The sequence below is a fragment of the Schistocerca nitens genome, chromosome 8 (genome assembly GCF_023898315.1).
Source record: "Schistocerca nitens isolate TAMUIC-IGC-003100 chromosome 8, iqSchNite1.1, whole genome shotgun sequence".
Lineage (NCBI taxonomy): Eukaryota > Metazoa > Arthropoda > Insecta > Orthoptera > Acrididae > Schistocerca > Schistocerca nitens.
This window is the reverse complement of record NC_064621.1, coordinates 282,834,479-282,853,598: the sequence shown is the minus strand read 5'-3', so window position 1 is coordinate 282,853,598 and position 19,120 is coordinate 282,834,479. Positions and strand designations below refer to the sequence as shown.

Genomic DNA, 19,120 nt, shown 5'->3' with positions numbered 1-19,120 from the left:
AGTCCCATAGTGGTCAGAGCCATTTGAACCCAATATGGTTTTAATGTACTGTACTTAAAAAACAGTGTAATGTGTTTTGAATTCACACTTTTATCATCAGATGGCTTGCGTACTTTGATCAAAACACATGGCGTGTTGTTTTAAAGGAGAGTTGTCATAAAATTTGTGCCTGGAACTTTTGTTTTCACCATCTCTCTCTGGAGAAATAAGATTCATGTTGTTCTCGACGTTTTCACATATACTCACAATGGTCTTCATTACTGTTTACATTTGTTTGGCAATAAAACATAATATCTTGACAAACATGTGCTTTAACTCACTTTCAATAAAGTAAATCAAAACCAAATTGTTGCTGATTGCTGCTGTCTGGTATAAATTTCTGTTCTACATAACAGCCACAGTTCACCATTATTGTCATTATTTTTCGTAATTGCTTTCAACTTCTTAATGCTTGTGATGGATTGTGTTAATCGAATTTTGAAAGACATTGATTACTTTGCACTTGTATTAATTTATCAAAAAATTCGTATCTTACTGTTACAGAAAAACAAAGCAATTAGGGCCATTCAATAAATTAATGCAAGGGTGAAGAGACCACTGTATTGCAATCTGACATTACAGCAACATCTGAAAAATTAGTTTTAGTCTAACTGTTCATTTGGAATTTTTACCAGATTTTGATGAAATCGAAGCAGGGGTTTTACCACCACCTGCCTCTGCAAATGGGAAAGGTGAAGCTAAGGGAGATGCAGAAAATCATTCCATTATTATGAAACAGGTGGATGAACTGCAAGATACTGTTAAAGAACTGATGAATCAGGTATTTTTGCACAGAATAATCTGACATTGAATTTTTGTGTGTTTGTACATTATACTGTAATTATAATTTTATACTGTATAGTTGAGTTGTTTTGTTTTATTTTGTGGCGTTCTTACTGTCCATTTACTTTTGAATAGCAAAGTATCAGTGAGATGAAAACATTTATAAAATGTTCAAAAAATCTAGCCACTAAGTGGAAGGAATTGGAAATAAGAAAAAAAGTCTAAAATCACTCGCTTTTGGAACTGAGGGCTACTGCTCCTTGTGGCAGCAGTCATAGTATTGATATTTCTTGACTAGTTTGTAGTGGTTAGTTATGATTAATATTGGTTTCATTCTGATCTCCAGGCATGGTAATTGTTAATTTTCTTTGTGAGAAGATGCCACAAATTACTGCCTTTAAAATTGATCGTAAAATGGGCTTCTTAGGGGAACTGTATATTTTGTAGTATCTTTCGTTAACTTTGATGGATTAATCAGTGAATAAATCTTTGAGCAAGTCCTGTCCAAGTTACTGTACACTCTTGCCAGTAAGTTAAATTCATGTCAAAATTTATGTTTATAATAATTTGCAAAGTCAGTGTTCATTAATGCGGGCTGTCAGAGATCCTATGCCTATATTAATTTTTGTTTGATTTGATGAAAATGTGACGATTGCAGCACTGCACTGGATAATGAAGTGATCGAAAATCTCACTTCCCCAAATTCACTTAAAAATTTTAATCATTGGTTCTTAATAATATTAAAACTTTTCCTTCTCACCAAGATAATTAGTTTCCGATAAAGTGGAAATTAAAATTTTGGATACTTTCACTCCGTATATTGTTACAATTTAGTGCTCACACGAGCTTTCACAATATAGACAACGTTAGACAAGATGACCTGAGATAGAATGACAAAAGAAGTTCGAGACACTGTTGTCTCTACTATTTATAGACATACACAAAACAAAAGTTGACTTCTTATGCCTGGACGTTCTTAGTACACTACTTATTCTTTTGAAATGCTTATTTTTAAATAATTCACAACTATACAAAAATATTAATGAAATTATTTAAAATCATGGCTTATGGCCCTATAAGAATGGCTTCGCCTTGGCAGAAGTGATGAAAAGGTGTAGGGAAACAGGCTGCTAAGTGCTAGGACTAGAACATAGGAAAAGCCACTCAGAACTCCAAATGAAGGGAGACTTACTAGACAGAATGAGAGGAACTAGTAGGTTGTTTTTATCCAATGAGAGCTGAAAATATGAGAACTTAAATATGAAAGTGAAAGTGGCAGCCAAGTCAGAGTTGACTGGAAATAAGCCAGAAAGAGGGGGAAACTTAAGTGCAAGAAAATGGTAGAGTGTGAGAAAATGACACATAAAATCAGAAGGAAAGACTCCAAAATTAATAAGAGAAGTGCAAGAACAACAGAATTATCACAAATTGATGTTAGGTGGATAGTGAGAACCAAGTGTATGTAGAGAAAGTTGATGGATGTAGAATTCAAGGAAAACTGAGGCAGGGAATACATACTGCATGTATGATGTAACGGAGATAAAAGTAATAACCACCACATATCTTAGCATACTCTGCAGCAAGTTTTGAATTGGTATTTGACACCATTTATTTCCCAAGTGGCCTGCGTGATGGAAGAGCTCTTGCCGGTAATGGAGATGATTTATATAGTTGTATGAGGATGCATAGAACACTTGATTAAGTGTAAAGGCTTCTGTCACAGAGGATTAGAAATGTAAGACAAATAAAATGGGGTGGGATGTGTATACAGTCTGACCACTATGTTGTGGATATGGAAGGTGGGTGAAGAAAAGCAATTGGAGGGGGGGAATATTTCATAAGATGGACCTCACTTTTCAGGGCATGTATTCAGAAATTCATGGCAATGCTGAAGAAGTTTATTTCTCTCTTTTTTCCCTGAAATTAAAAAAGAAACAAATTATGAGCTAAAAGCAGTTGCCCTCTTAACAATATTATCAAAAGAATAGATTGCTACCGACCATGTAATGAGGATGCTGAGTCACAGACAGGCACAACGAAAAGACTGCTGAACAAGTTTTGGCCAAAATGACTTCTTTAAGACAACATACAGGCACACACATTCACACAAATGCAACTCACACTCACATGACCACTATCTCTGGTTGCCCAGGCCAGGTTCAGTCGAAATTACTATAAGCCAAGAACTTATTTGTTTAGCAGTCTTCCTTGTTGTACATGTGTGTGACACAACATGTCCACTTTATGGTGAGCAGCAATCTATCCTTTTCATAATATCATCATTATTCCATCCTGCAATCTATCCTTTTCATAATATCGTCATTATTCCATCCTGTATTTTTCAGTTTACCTCTTTTGGATATATTGGTATACAGTAGTACAAAGGGCTTGGTGTTTTAAAAATAATTTCGTGGTACTCCAAGGAAGTTGGTCTCAATGTAATAATAAAAATAAAAACAGTACTAAATCATTAATAAGTGGTATGGACATAGTGAATGATTAACTACATCACAGTATTGTTAGTGGTTCATGTAATAACTGTAATCAATATTCGAAACATTGCTGTTACCAAAAATGACACTGAAATAATGGTGGTAGAACTGGACCACTGCACTGTGATGCCAGTATACAACACATCAGAAAAACCATTTGTGTCCCTTGCATTGAAGAACTTCAATCTGCTTGCTGTGAAGTTTTTAACTGGTGATTTCAGTAACCACAGCACATCTTTTTGATATGTAGGCACCTTTGCAGAAGACCTGAGAGTTAAGGAATGGGCTGAGATATAAAACCTGGACGTAATCCATAATGTGGAACTTCCATATTCATTCAGTAGCTAAGGATTTCAATGTGAGGACAACTGTGTTCCATAAGCTACAATATGGAGAAATGTTACATCAGACCCATCGGTCTGCCATGGAAAATTTGGCTGATATATCCCAAAATTACAGTACTTTCATTCAGATAATGAGGAAAGTATCATTTAAGTACATTCCTAGAAGCTGCAGGTAACAGCACATAGTGGAATGACAAATGACTTTTAAAACATTACAAATATTACATTATATAATTATATTAAAATATTACAAATTGCAAAATCACAATTTATCAGTATTGACTCCACTCAGTGTGGAAAAAACAGTGCTGCATGTAATTAGCAAAGCAAGATGGATGGAATGGATTGATATCCTTAGAAAAAGTAGGTCTTTATAACCCACTGCAGCAGAATAACGTGGGAACCAAGGCTTACCAAACATGGCAGCACAGTGACATAAAGCCAAATTTCATACCAGCTTATGCTTGGAGGGTAGAACAGAACTTGTTAAGTGAAAACTATTATCTAAACCCAAGAAGGAAAGAGATGTACTCCATCTCCTTAAAATAACTAAACAGTGGCCTGAATAAAGTGGGGAATGATAAGGCCCTTGGTAAAAGATGACATTTGTACCAAGAAAATTAAAAACAGCGATAGGTCTTTTGTCCACATAAGAAATCATGAGAGTGTACCATCCAGAAAGTTGCAACAAGAAATAATACCTGTAAAAAATGTGTAGTGAATGGGGTGCAAACCCTCTTGCTCTCAAAATAACAGCCAATGACTTGTGCTTCTCTGTAACTGCATATACCTGCCAACTCTAGAAAAAAATCTTGTATCCCCCTTTCCACTATTCTAACTCCTCCACCCAATCCAGTGCTTCACTTCATTGTGAACCTCTTGCAACTTTCTGTGACTGCACCAGGGTGAGTTCACAGGTGCCCCTTTCCTAACCCACCCCTTGTGCTTCTCCTTTCCAGCCACCAGTCATCCCTCCTCCACCTCCCCATTCCTCCTCTCCGTCCTGCGTGTTTGTGGGGGGGGGGGGGGGTGTTTGCACGTGTTTGCATTTCGTATCATTTAGCTCTGTGGAAAGCTGTCATTTGAATTGCTTAGTGGCCTTGTTTGTGTGCCTATCACCCACCCAATGCTTAAACCGTACAGTGATTTACTAACTTAAACCGTACAGTATTTATATTTCACCCCCTCCCCTCCAGTAGATCATGCATTCATCTGTGGTGAGTTCCTGAGATGGATGACACAGCTTTCAACTGTGATTAATTGTTGATACCAATGAAGTAAGGGTACTGTCAAGTTGTAGTCAATATACCCAACTGTTTAAAGAGCTGGCTGTGAGAGGTTCTAGAGTGAACACTGCAAATTAATGCTTGTTTCCTCATTGTTGATGAATTACCCCAGAAAGCGCTGCCGTAGTACTGGGTTGGCAACAAACTGATTACGATCTGCTGGTAGATTGTGAGTACTTATTTGGTAGATTGTGTGAGTACTGAGAGTGTGAAAGAAAAATTGTTGAATATAAACGACAATTTTTTTCTTAACACTGAAAATGTGCATTCATTGAGTACATGCTGAATGAGTACATGCTGAATGAGTACATGCTGAATGAGTACATGCTGAAGCACTTTGTGAGAACTTCATCACAATTTGCTTCGACAGAGTGAATGTTATCTCAAAGTTAGTGTTTGGTCGTCAGGGAGATCTTGAAATGTGATCTTGTATGAAGAAAATAATGCGTGGTGCAACGACTTAACATATAATGAATTGTGTATTAAAATAGCACAAAAGCTATCATTTTTGTTCTGCATGGGAAGCTAACTTTTCTTAAAAGAAAGAAATGGCAAAAGCATTTGTTTATTGTATTTATGAAAAAGATAAATGTCGGGAGACATTTAAAAAATTAATGTGAATGCTGAGTTGTTTTCTTTATATATATATATATATACCGAACGAAAGCGCTGGCAGGTCGATAGACACACAAACAAACACAAACACACACACAAAATTCAAGCTTTCGCAACAAACTGTTGCCTCATCAGGAAAGAGGGAAGGAGAGGGAAAGACGAAAGGATGTGGGTTTTAAGGGAGAGGGTAAGGAGTCATTCCAATCCCGGGAGCGGAAAGACTTACCTTAGGGGGAAAAAGGACGGGTATACACTCGCACACACATTTTTCCCACGTGGAATGTTTCCCTTGTGGGTTTTAAGGGAGAGGGTAAGGAGTCATTCCAATCCCGGGGGCGGAAAGACTTACCTTAGGGGGAAAAAAGGACGGGTATACACTCGCACACACATTTTTCCCACGTGGAATGTTTTCCTATATAGGGAAACATTCCACGTGGGAAATATATATATATATATATATATATATATATATATATATATATATATAGAGAGAGAGAGAGAGAGAGAGAGAGAGAGAGAGAGAGAAACTGAAAATCAATTAAATTTTCAGCAAAATCTGTTGACAATGCCAGTAGACAAAATCAGTCCTGCCACTCTTGCTTATTATCATGTTTTGAATGTATTTGACAAAAGAAGGAAACACTTTGAAGAGTTTGTGTAAAAAGAAGCATTTCAGGAAGATGAATATTTCAGTCTGTCAGGAAATATCCCTGTGATAGCAATGTGTTGCATTTATGATGAGAACATTCCATACATCTGAAGAACATGATTTTAGTACTTTACTCAAGACATTATCAACTCCATGACACTTTTTGAGTTTGAGGGCATTAATTACATTCTTAATTTCTTTGGCAGAGCGTAGAATAACTGTAATTTCCTGTATACGTGAGGCATTGCTTCTTGCATATGTTCTATTGATTTATCCTTTGAAGTATTCATGCCAATCTTTTGAGCTACTTCAAGAACGTTATTAAACACATTGACTGTCTTGCTGCTGTTATTTATTATCTGGCTGTCTTCTTTAACAACGTAGACCTCACTCCTTGACTGATTTCGTTGCTTCCCTTTTAACTGTTGCCCGTGTGGATTTAATTTTATTATCCTCCTCATTGATTACAGACAATATACAGAGATTTTTTATTTTCTAATCACTTTCATTGATACAGTACAGTATTTCTGGTAAAATGAAATAAATCCTACTTCTCTTTCTGCTATAACCATTTCAAACAATTTCTTTTTCCTTACACATAGTATTTTGATTCCTTTCGTAATTCAGGGCTTTGATGTCTTACTATTACCATATTTCATTTTTTTCATGGGGAAGCAGCTGTTAAAGATTCTTACCTCAGCCTTCACTGGACATGATTACCCAAAAAGCCTAGTTTGAAATCAGATTTGCATCACATCCAATCCTGATACAGCTGCTTCCTCGAAACAGCAACTTAGGAGTGCACCTCTTGTCGCTCAGTACTGTCTTCATCTTGCTTGTATTAATCAGATATTTCAACAACGCTATGACACATTAAAATCATGCTCTGAATTGAGGTCCATTCCACATGACAATTTGCGTACCACACATAGAATAGCTTCTGACCAATCTCCGCAGTATCCTGGTCAGACCTTATGCTCAATATGCACCCATTTCCATGCCCTGTGGCTCCTACCTCTGTAACCATCCTCCTGTAAGATTTATTCTATGCACACTCCTACCACTGTACTGCAACTCGCAAAACATATACTATCATATGGAGAGCCACATGTGAAATGACTCACGTTGCGTACCAAATGTTATGTAAGCACTTTTCAGCCTTCTCCATCACAGTGACTACCATCGAGTTATCTGTTAGGATGAATGGGCTTAGACTGTCTGTATACTGGCAACACAAACTATCCTGTTGCAGAGCATGCTATACAACTTGCCAGTCATGACCTCAGAGCCTTTCACTTACAACCTGCCAGTCATGACCTCGGTGGCTGTTCCACCAGATGCGTCATCTGGATTCTTCCTCCTGACAGTAGTTTTTCAGAACTCCACAGGTGGAAACTGGTATTACAACATGTTCCTGGTTCTCACTGTCTATCTGCTCTTAATTGACTTTAATTTCTTCAGTCTCAACATATCTTCAGTAATTATTCCTTTCTTCACTCTCTTTGAGTTTTTTATATCTTTTATTTTCAGGCCTGTGCGATTTACCCTGAATCCCCCCACCTCTACTACATATAATACTCTTGGCTTTCCGCTCTTATTAACTCTTGTGTGATGTTTAGTCAGTAATCTTTCCTTTGCTTATTACCCTATTTTTCAACTTTAAGCTCTCAGGTTTTCAAATGTTGTGTGGTGCAGTCACCAACAATCAGTCTTTTGTTCTCATTCTGTCTGGTAAGTGTCCCCTGTCCCAAGGTATTGGCCGACTTTATATCAACTCCCCCATTTCCTAAACCTTGCCAGTGTTTTTCCTTCACCTGCAATCATTCTGCCAGAAGAAGAAGCCACTAGCTCTGAAAGCTTGCACATTTCCTTAACTTTTATACATGTTTTCTGCTGCTGTCACCTGGTGTAGATTTTATTATCTGTCCAATTATACTTCAGAAAATTGATTTTTTTTATGTATTAGCTGTTACAGATTGATACAAACCTACCTACAAATACCCAAAATTTGCAATTTACATATCACATTTTCCCCCCCATGAACCATGGACCTTGCCGTTGGTGGGGAGGCTTGTGTGCCTCAGCGATACAGATGGCCGTACCGTAGGTGCAGCCACAACGGAGGGTATCTGTTGAGAGGCCAGACAAACGTGTGGTTCCGGAAGAGGGGCAGCAGCCTTTTCAGTAGTTGCAGGGGCAACAGTCTGGATGATTGACTGATCTGGCCTTGTAACACTAACCAAAACAGCCTTGCTGTGCTGGTACTGTGAACGGCTGAAAGCAAGGGGAAACTACAGCCGTAATTTTTCCCAAGGGCATGCAGCTTTACTGTATGATTAAATGATGGCGTCCTCTTGGGTAATCTATTCTGGAGGTAAAATAGTCCCCCATTCGGATCTCCGGACGTCGTTATCAGGAGAAAGAAAACTGGCGTTCTACGGATCGGAGCATGGAATGTCAGGTCCCTTAATCGGGCAGGTAGATTAGAAAATTTAAAAAGGGAAATGGGTAGGTTAAAGTTAGATATAGTGGGAATTAGTGAAGTTCAGTGGCAGGAGGAACAAGACTTTTGGTCAGGTGAATACAGGGTTATAAATACAAAATCAAATAGGGGTAATGCAGGAGTAGGTTTAACAATGAATAAAAAAAAATAGGAGTGCGTGTAAGCTACTACAATAAGCTACTACAAACAACATAGTGAACACATTATTGTGGCCGAGATAGACACAAAATCCATGCCTACTACAGTAGTACAAGTTTATATGCTAACTAGCTCTGCAGATGATGAAGAAATTGATAAAATGTATGATAAGATAAAAGAAATTATTCAGGTAGTGAAGGGAGACGAAAATTTAATAGTCATGGGTGACTTGAATTCGAGAGTAGAAAAAGGGAGAGAAGGAAACATAGTAGGTGAATACGGATTGGGGGTAAGAAATGAAAGAGGAAGCCGTCTGGTAGAATTTTGCACAGAGCATAAATTAATCATAGCTAACATTTGGTTCAAGAATCATGAAAGAAGGTTGTATACATGGAAGAACCCTGGAGATACTAAAAGGTATCAGATAGATTATATAATGGTAAGACAGAGATTTAGGAACCAGGTTTTAAATTGTAAGACAATTCCAGGGGCAGATATGGACTCTGACCACAATCTATTGGTTATGAACTGTAGATTAAAACTGAAGAAACTGCAAAAAGGTGGGAATTTAAGGAGATGGGACCTGGATAAACGGAAGGAACCAGAGGTTGTACAGAGTTTCAGGGAGAGCATAAGGGAACAATTGACAGGAATGGGGAAAGAAATACAGTAGAAGAAGAATGGGTAGCTTTGAGGGATGAAGTAGTGAAGGCAGCAGAGGATCAAGTAGGTAAACAGACGAGGGCTAGTAGAAATCCTTGGGTAACAGAAGAAACATTGAATTTAATTGAAGAAATGAGGAAATATAAAAATGCATTAAATGAAGCAGGCAAAAAGGAATACAAACGTCTCAAAAATGAGATCGACAGGAAGTGCTAAATGGCTAAGCAGGGATGGCTAGAGGACAAATGTAAGGATGCAGAGGCTTATCTCACTAGGGGTAAGATAGATACTGCCTACAGGAAAATTAAAGAGACCTTTGGAGATAAGAGAACCACTTGTATGAACATCAAGAGCTCAGATGGAAAACCAGTTCTAAGCAAAGAAGGGAAAGCAGAAAGGTGGAAGGAGTATATAGAGGGTCTATACAAGGGCGATGTACTTGAGGACAATATTATGGAAATGGAAGAGAATGTAGATGAAGAACAAGGCCCCGGGAGTAGTCAACATTCCATTAGAACTACTGACGGCCTTGGGAGAGCCAGTCATGACAAAACTCTACCATCTGGTGAGCAAGATGCATGAGACAGGCGAAATACCCTCAGACTTCAAGAAGAATATAATCATTCCAATCCCAAAGAAAGCGGGTGTTGACAGATGTGAAAATTACCGAACTATCACTTTAATAAGTCACAGCTGCAAAATACTAACGCGAATTCTTTACAGACGAATTGAAAAACTGGTAGAAGTCGACCTCGGGGAAGATCAGTTTGGATTCCGTAGAAATGTTGGAACACGTGAGGCAATACTGACCTTACGCCTTATCTTAGAAGAAAGATTAAGGAAAGGTAAACCTACGTTTCTAGCATTTGTAGACTTAGATTGACAATGTTGACTGGAACACTCTCTTTCAAATTCTAAAGGTGGCAGGGGTAAAATACAGGGAGCAAAAGGCTATTTACAATTTGTACAGAAAGCAGATGGCCGTTATAAGAGTCGAGGGGCATGAAAGAGAAGCAGTGGTTGGGAAGGGAGTGAGACAGGGTTGTAGCCTCTCCCCGATGTTATTCAATCTGTATATTGAGCAAGCAGTAAAGGAAACGAAAGAAAAATTCGGAGTAGGTATTAAAATCCATGGAGAAGAAATAAAAACTTTGAGGTTTGCCGATGACATTGTAATTCTGTCAGAGACAGCAAAGGACTTGGAAGAGCAGTTGAACGGAATGGATAGTGTCTTGAAAGGAGGATATAAGATGAACATCAACAAAAGTAAAACGAGGATAATGGAACGTAGTCGAATTAAGTCGGGTGTTGCTGAGGGAATTAGATTAGGAAATGAGACACTTAAAGTAGTAAAGGAGCTTTGCTATTTGGGGAGCAAAATAACTGATGATGGTCGAAGTAGAGAGGATATAAAATGTGGACTGGCAATGGCAAGGAATGCGTTTCTGAAGAAGAGAAATTTGTTAACATCGAGTATTGATTTAAGTGTCAGGAAGTCGTTTCTGAAAGTATTTGTATGGAGTGTAGTCATGTATGGAAGTGAAACATGGACGATGAATAGTTTGGACAAGAAGAGAATAGAAGCTTTTGAAATGTGGTGCTGCAGAAGAATGCTCAAGATTAGATGGGTAGATCACGTAACTAATGAGGAGGTTTGTTTATAAATAAATAAATAAATCTTCTGCTACCAGTCATGATTTTTCTTTATTTTACTAATCGCACGACGAGTGGTCAGTGTAGTGGCCAGCCTCCATTGAGTTCAGGCAGTTTCCCAAATTCCACTAGGTGAATACCAGGTTTGTTCCCATGTTCTGCATCAGATGCATGCTACTCAAACATTTAGAACACTTTCACACACAGAATTTACTTTATGTGCAGGCAGATTAGTTACACTGCTTCTGTCCTGAAAGATGAATAGGAGACTGATAAAATAGCTGTTTGGTCTCCTTAAACACTTACTCAGCATCACAGGAATTCTACCGTTGGTGACAGCCCCCTCCTCCGCCCTGTATTATCAGCTATCAATTGAGCTTATCTATCTTTCCCCTTCCTGTTAAGGTGTGCACCATGCTTGGATATCACCCTCTCCCAATAGCAGCAACTGATACGGCACTAATGTGAGCCCTACCCAAGTCAGCAGCAACCTGGTTAGTTGCTTTGTTAACTCAACTAAGGCTTTGCTCAACCATGGGTGACCATGCAGCTGCAGAACCCCAGCAAAGCCCCCCACGTGTGTAATGTTGCTGCACTTATCTTCTCCACATCACTCTTTATGCTATATTCTCTATTCTTTTCCAGGGTGTTGCATGCTCCTCTAACACTCTTCAGCCAGATCCCTAATCAGTCCTTCAGTATCCTTTATTACGTGGCTAAGGCTAACAGTGACCTGGTGCCCTGGTCCTTGCCTTTACTGCAGGTGTAAGCCTACACCCCTCCAACGACTCCTACCTAGCAACAAGACTTTTCCTTTTCTGCACAACTAATTTCTAGCCAGTGTCTTAAATTCTTATTAATGGTTTACTGTGGCATACTTTCTTTTACGTCTAAATGAGGCTCTTTCCCTTCAAAAGGCTATATCTATTCAGTAGCTCAACAGCAAGAGAACTATCCAAAATACTTCCTTCTTTCTCCCTTTCCTGTTACCTTTTTCTTACATCCCATTTTCTTTTCCTCCCCTTAACAGCTGTAACTCAATTTTGGTGGCTTTAGTCTTTGCCAATAGGGTCAAATCTTCACCTCTTTTTCTGGGAGCTACCTTTCTCTGTCACACTGCAATCACAGTATGAAACTGATTTACAGTTGTCACACCAGTCCCAAGTTACTAACTAACCAAGGCATCAGGCACATTTATCACCCATGGTTATACTATTATAAATAATTGCACTGCTGTATCTGTTTTACACATCAATGTCCTATATCAGTTGTCTTTATACTTGCATATTAATGGTATATCTGTAAACAAAGTATCCCTACTGGTCCTGACAAAACTGAATAATGGTACATAAGCTTTAAAAATCAAACCTCTGCTAATTTTCATTTATGAACACTGATTAAGTGGTTATTTAGCCTTCAGATGCAATGGAGATGCAAATAATTAAATCCTCACATAATTTACCCCATGTTTATTAAACAAATTCAAACCTGAACATATGATATCCCTTCTTTTATACTTTTCCTTTTTTATGAGTAATTTATTACCAACATGACACTTTAGTATTATGAACTGGAGCAGGGAGTAATACATACATTTATTATGCAACATAAGTGAAATTAATTGTTAAAACTGGAATAACAAAATAACAACAGCAGTGCAAAATTACAGTGTCTCTTTCACAACAAACAATGCAGTTAGGGAAACTACACTTATGAACATTTTTATCTCTACTAGTTTTGTGTCTTTCCATTTACTTGCCAGCAAAGAACGGTGTGTGTATGTGTGTGTGTGGGGGGGGGGGGCGGGGGGGGGGGGGGGGGGAGAGACTAGTGCGAATAGGAATATGCCAAAGGACTTGTTTGTGTTTTGCCATTCCATGCCTAAAGTCAACATGTTTGTAGATTAAACCAGAAGGCAATTATTCATTACAGCTGCTAGTGTATGTATGTGTTGTGGATTTTCAGAGACAGAAACTGCACGTAGCTTGGTTGGAACGGGCATTATGGTGTCAAACTTTTGAGCAAGCTGTTATATTCATTTGAGAATTCAGATTTGAATTCAGAATCCAAAAATTTTAACTAATCACCTTATTTGTTTAAAATATCACTGAGTTGTGGTTCGATTTCCTCATCAGGAGCTTTACAATTTTCCTTTTCTTGTAAAGTATCTCTTCATGCTGTCAGCTGGGCTGCATCAGCAGACACCTTTACAAAAACAAAAAATAGGTAACATTCCAGTAATATGACTGCTCATGAAGGAAAATATTGTGTGATTTACCTCTGGGGGTCCGTACCAATAGCTGAGTGTTCAGCGCAGTTGTCTGTCACGCCAAGGGGCCCGGGTTCGATTCCTGGCTGGGTCGGATATTTTCTCCGCCCAGGGACTGGGTGTTGTGTTGTCCTCATTATCATTTCATCATCATCAGTGGAAGGCAACAGGAACCCACCACTGGAATCACTTCCCTAGACACTCATGTGGTGCACCTCTCTGACGAAGCTTCCCCCATGACGAAACCTGTCGTAAGGCAGAACACAAAGTTAATTTTTACCTCTGGGGAGAAGAAAAACTGTGTTGTTGTTGTGATCTTTTGTCCAGAGACTGGTTTGATGCAGCTCTCCATGCTACTCTATCCTGTGCAAGCTTCTTCATCTTAAAATAAGTACTGCAACCTATATCCTTTTGAATCTGCTTAGTGTATTTATCTCTTGGTCTCCCTCTATGATTTTTACCCTACATGCTTCCATCCAGTACTTAACGGGTGAGCCCTTGATACCTCAGAATGTGTCCTACCAACCAGTCCCTTCTTCTAGTCAAGCTGTGCCACAAATTCTTCTTCTCCCCAATTCTGTTCAGTACATCCTCATTAGTTACATGATCTACTCATGTAATCTTCAACATTCTTCTGTAGCACCACATTTTGAAAGCTTCTGTTCTCTTCTTGTCTACACTGTTTATCATCCATGTTTCACTTCCACACATGGCGACACTCCATACAAGTACTTTCAGAAAAGACTTCTTGGCACTTAAATCTACACTCGATGTTAACAAATTTCTCTTCTTCAGAAGTACTTTCCTTGCTATAGCCAGTCTACATTTTATATCCTCTCAACTTCGACCATCATCAGTTATTTTGCTCCCCAAATAGTAAAACTTATTTACTACTTTAAGTGTCTCATTTCTGAATCTAATTCCCTCTGCATCACCTGATTTATTTCAACTATATTCCATTATCTGTGTTTTCCTTTTGTTGATGTTCATCTTATATCCTCCTTCCTGTCTCTGTCAGAATTACAATGTCATCAGCAAACCTCAAAGTTTTTATTTCTTCTCCATGGCTTTTAATTCCCACTCCAAATTTTTCTTTTGTTTCATTTACTGCTTGCTCAATGTACAGATTGAATAACATAGGGGATAGGCTACAACCCTGTCACACTCCCTTCTCAATCACTGCTTCCCTTTCATGCTCTTCAGCTCTTTATAACTGCCATCTAGTTTCTGTACAAATTGTAAATAGCCTATCGCTAACTGTGTTTTGCACCTGCCACCTTAAGAATTTAAAAGAGAGTATTCTAGTTAAAATTGTCAAAAGCTTTTTCTATGTCTATAAATGCTAGAAACATAGCTTTTCCTTTCCTTAACCTATCTTCTGTGGGAAGTCGTAGGGTCAGTATTGCCTCATGTGTTCCAACATTTCTAAGGAATCCAAACTGATCTTCCCCGAGGTCGGCTTCTACCAGTTTTTCCATTCGTTTGTAAAGAATTTGTGTTGGTATTTTCCAACTATGTCTTATTAAACAGATAGTTCGGTAATTTTCACACCTGTCAACACCTGCTTTCTTTGGGATTGGAATTATTATATTCCTCTTGAAGTCTGTAGGTATTTCGCCTGTCTCACATCTTGCTCACCAGATGGTAGAAGTTTGTAGTGACTGGCTCTCCCAAGGCTATCAGTAGTTCTGATGGAATGTTGTCTACTTGTAATATCCCCACGGAAAATGACCCTCTACCACGCACTAATTAATGGTGATTAATCAAATCATCCACATTTATTTACGTTTGAAAAGTATCTGATCAGATTTTCTAGTAAGATATGCGCCGACAGCTCGTCGACGCCAAGGTATTTTTCTAGTACGTTTATTCTCTGGAACAACAGAGGTACAGATATGTATGCTCCATGGTTATTATAGTTGGGATAGAGAGAGAGAGAGAGAACGGAACTTTTTCCAAAATCGGATTGTTAAAGAAGTTTTTGGGTACTCTTCTTCGCATTAAAGCGAACAAGGGAAATTTGTGCCGCTAGTGGGAGACATAAAGAAATAATAAACCTGTGAAAATAAATCTCTTGAGATTTAAAATACCAGAAAACGGAATCTGTACAACAAAGGATTTAATATAAACCGTTCATCTGAAATCAGGTTTGTGAACATTTTATTACAGAGTGAATGAAGAATAAGTTCTCTGTATGAATCATTGATGATTGTCTGGGCCTGTAATTAATTGGGAAGTTTCAGCTGTGACGAAGAGAACCTGCAATCTATGAGTTTTACAAATCGTCCAAAAAGGCTTCGTCCACATCTGAAATATTAGATCTGTCGTAAATTGAACGGATTGTTCAAACGATCGATTTTCCCAACTGAATGCAGCGCTTAATAATAATAACAAACGTAAAGATCTTTTCTAGCAAAACTGCCGCTGAATATTAAGACGAGGGGCTCTACCAGAGATTCGACGAGGCTGATCTCAAGTAATATATTTTCATTGTACACAGATAAATTATAGAGAGAGAGAGAGAGAGAGTGAATGTAATTCTAGAAATTACTTACAATCCTCCAGTAGTATAATTGTTTGTCTGTCCTTTTACGGATCAGCCAATCATAATCCACGAAGCCCTGACTTTACTGTACTGATTCAGGCGTGAGAGTGAAGGAGCGATAAAGACGACAGTTACACTTCTGTACAGACAAACACTACACCAAGTTAGCGGCAAGCTGCATTCAACACACAAAGACTTTCATCACGATTCAAAACATCACAAAACAAAAGTAAGAGAAAGAGAATTAATTAGAATGGCCAATCCGTGACAGGACACGTTTTTGGACGTTGTTAAAATAATTTTGTTCTTTGTTTCATGTGAACGACGACGAGACAACCTAACTTGGAAAAAAGAGAAGAAATACTCGCAGCTGAATTAGTGGGGTCTGCGAATAAACAGCATGCAGGGCGCAGAAAAATAAGGCCAGATCTATAATTTTTTTTACTAAAGCTTGCTTGTATGCTGGAAGTAGACGTAGATTTGAACATTGACTAATTGTGTTCATACCAGACGTAGTTTGACCTGCCCTAGTTGCATTTAAATATATAAGTAATATATGAAACTGTTATTGTGTGGAGGGAGATATATATATATCTTGACTGTAGAACATTTATATGGTTTTAACTAGGGCAATGTTTAAGATGAGTCAAGCAGAGCAGAGCAACACGCAACAGCCTTCAGCTGTGAGCACCGATGATAATGAGGTAGTAAGAAGTGTTGTAGAACCGATCGCTACAGATAGCGCAATCGAACGCCCGGTAGACACGGCTGGAGATGTAACAGCAGGGATGCAACATGGATTAGATCCATTAGTAATTATAATGAGACAGATGCAAATGATAAACGAGAAATTAGCTTCAGTCACTGAAGGGCAGGAAAATTTGAAAGCTGAGATTAAGCAGCACTTACAGGCCAGTTTTTCCGAATTAGAGCAGCGGATAGAGGAAAAGACAAAGGAACTAAAAGATCAGGCCGAAGAGACGGAACGAAAATTAACTGCACAAATAGAATTGGTTAAAGTTCAATGTGAGGAATCTACTCAACGTGTACGTGTAGAAATGAAGGAGTATGTGGCCATTAAGATAGATACCGTACGCGAACAGGTGGAAATGGTTCCGCAGTTAGTACAAAAGCAAGATGCCATGTCATGTGCAATTGCGCAACTTCCTGAATTGGCACGTACGCAGACGAACCTAAAGGAAAGTATGGAACATCTGACAGAACGTCAAGACGTTATTGACCACCAGATTAATGTATTAACGGGTAAATTATCCGAAATCACATTAGAAAACAAAAGGCTAATGTGTGAAAACGTTGAGCAAAATGTTAAAGCAGCATTCCAGAGTCTATGCGGCAAACACGAAGAGAATTTGTTTGCGAAAGGACTTGAGGAAGTGCGACAGCAGTTAGGTGATGATCTCGAGCATTGGAAACGAACGATCGAAGAATCGATACGCGTTTCACAACAAGGCTCAGAACAAATGAATACAGGTCGACAGCAGAAGTTGTCAGCGACTATAGACCCAGTTACTGCACATTCGCACACAATACCGACATGTGTAAGTAACTCGACTATCAAATTGTCACGAGCTAGTTGTTCGCGTGACGTTTTAGCGGATGGAGATTACGAAAGCCTTTGTCATGCCGAAGAAAAAATGATAAAGCATCGGCAATTTCAGATGTTTAACACTGACAAAAGGGGGGTCCATCCGATTGTTTTTATTCGAAGTTTTAGAGGAGTGCTACCCAGAAATTGGTCGGAGTGGCAGAAGATCAGTTTCGTTACTGGGTATATACAAGGTTCGGGGGCGATCTGGGCCTCGGACATGACTTCTGTTTGCTCGACGTATGAAGATTTTGAAAAAGCGTTTTTAGCGAAATTCTGGTCAGAAGGAGTACAGGAACGCCTAAGGCAGGAGGTGCTCTACCCCGAGCCTTTCTCTTTTTCGAAGGGAAGCCTTAGGAAATATTTTGAAAAATATATAAATAAAACAAGATATTGGGACAGACCTATGCCTTTGCCAGACATAATAAACATACTTAAGGCAAGATTACCAACTAGCATCCGGAATCAATTAATTTACGGCAACGATAAAGACCTGGAGTCGTTCCTCACGACGTTAGATCATATAGACATTATAGAAGAGAACAGCCAGAAAGCACATAATAGCAGATTCCAATATAGGGAGATAGAACCTCCGGCTAATGGTAGGCAAGGGAACGCACAGAGATCGATAAATAATGGAGAAACCCCTCAAAATCTCAACAATAATACCGGCAATAGTCTTGCGAGGGGCTATCCAAGGAATAACAGGAATGGGAAAAGATACAATCCCGTATGGGGAAACGAAAGGAATTCTAGACCGCAAGCTTGGAACAATAACGGTAATAGAAAGTGGAATCAACCGGGGGGAATAAACTCAAACAACCAACATCAGTGGGGACAGACATCTACGAATCAACCGGTAATTACCGAAGTGATGGACGATGTCAACCACCAGGCGAATCAAAATCCAACAAACTTGTAAGGACCCACTCGTGCCCCGGAGGAGCGGTCAACAATAGGTTGAGGGGCAACAGGGTATGTGTACCCATGCTGACGTATAATGATGGAAGATTACTGGCAGATGAATTGACCGAAGACTTAGAACCCCAAGATGAGGATAAGGAACAGGTGGCAGTAGCCGAAGTGCAAGTGATTTTGGAGACTGTACCTATAGTGGCGGTTTTAGACACAGCTGCAACCACAAATGTTATTTCAGAGGCTCTATTCAACAAGATCAGAAATATAAGGAGAGTACCAATTTTTCCAGTTCAAAATTGCAAAATAATAGGCGCCGTTGGGGCTCGATCGGCGAATGTAAAAGTGCAGTCACTACTTAGTGTAGAAGTAGGAAATGTAGCAATATTAAGCACATTCCTTGTTGTGAAAAATTTGGTGGTAGACTGCATTATCGGAGTCGACAGCCTACGTCAATACGGATGCAGAATAGATTTTAAAACAGGAAAAATTTGGTTAAATATAAATAAACAAGAAATTGAGTTGGACTTGTTGAAAAAGGAAGGCCTTACCAGAAAATATAATAGTGGGATCAGTGTGCAAGTAATCAGGACTGCACAGAATTCTAAACGGCACGTAAA

General features: G+C 38.8%; 1 protein-coding gene across 3 annotated transcripts in view; it reads left to right on the top strand.

The window, feature by feature from the left end:
* Nucleotides 1-19,120, top strand: part of LOC126198941 (protein arginine N-methyltransferase 1) — a 112,318-nt gene that overhangs the window by 54,190 nt on the left and 39,008 nt on the right. For all 3 annotated transcript variants that reach the window (XM_049935585.1, XM_049935584.1, XM_049935583.1), the window contains exon 3: nucleotides 675-820. In XM_049935585.1, coding sequence (XP_049791542.1) covers nucleotides 675-820 — 146 coding nt within the window. The remainder of the gene's footprint in view (nucleotides 1-674; nucleotides 821-19,120) is intronic.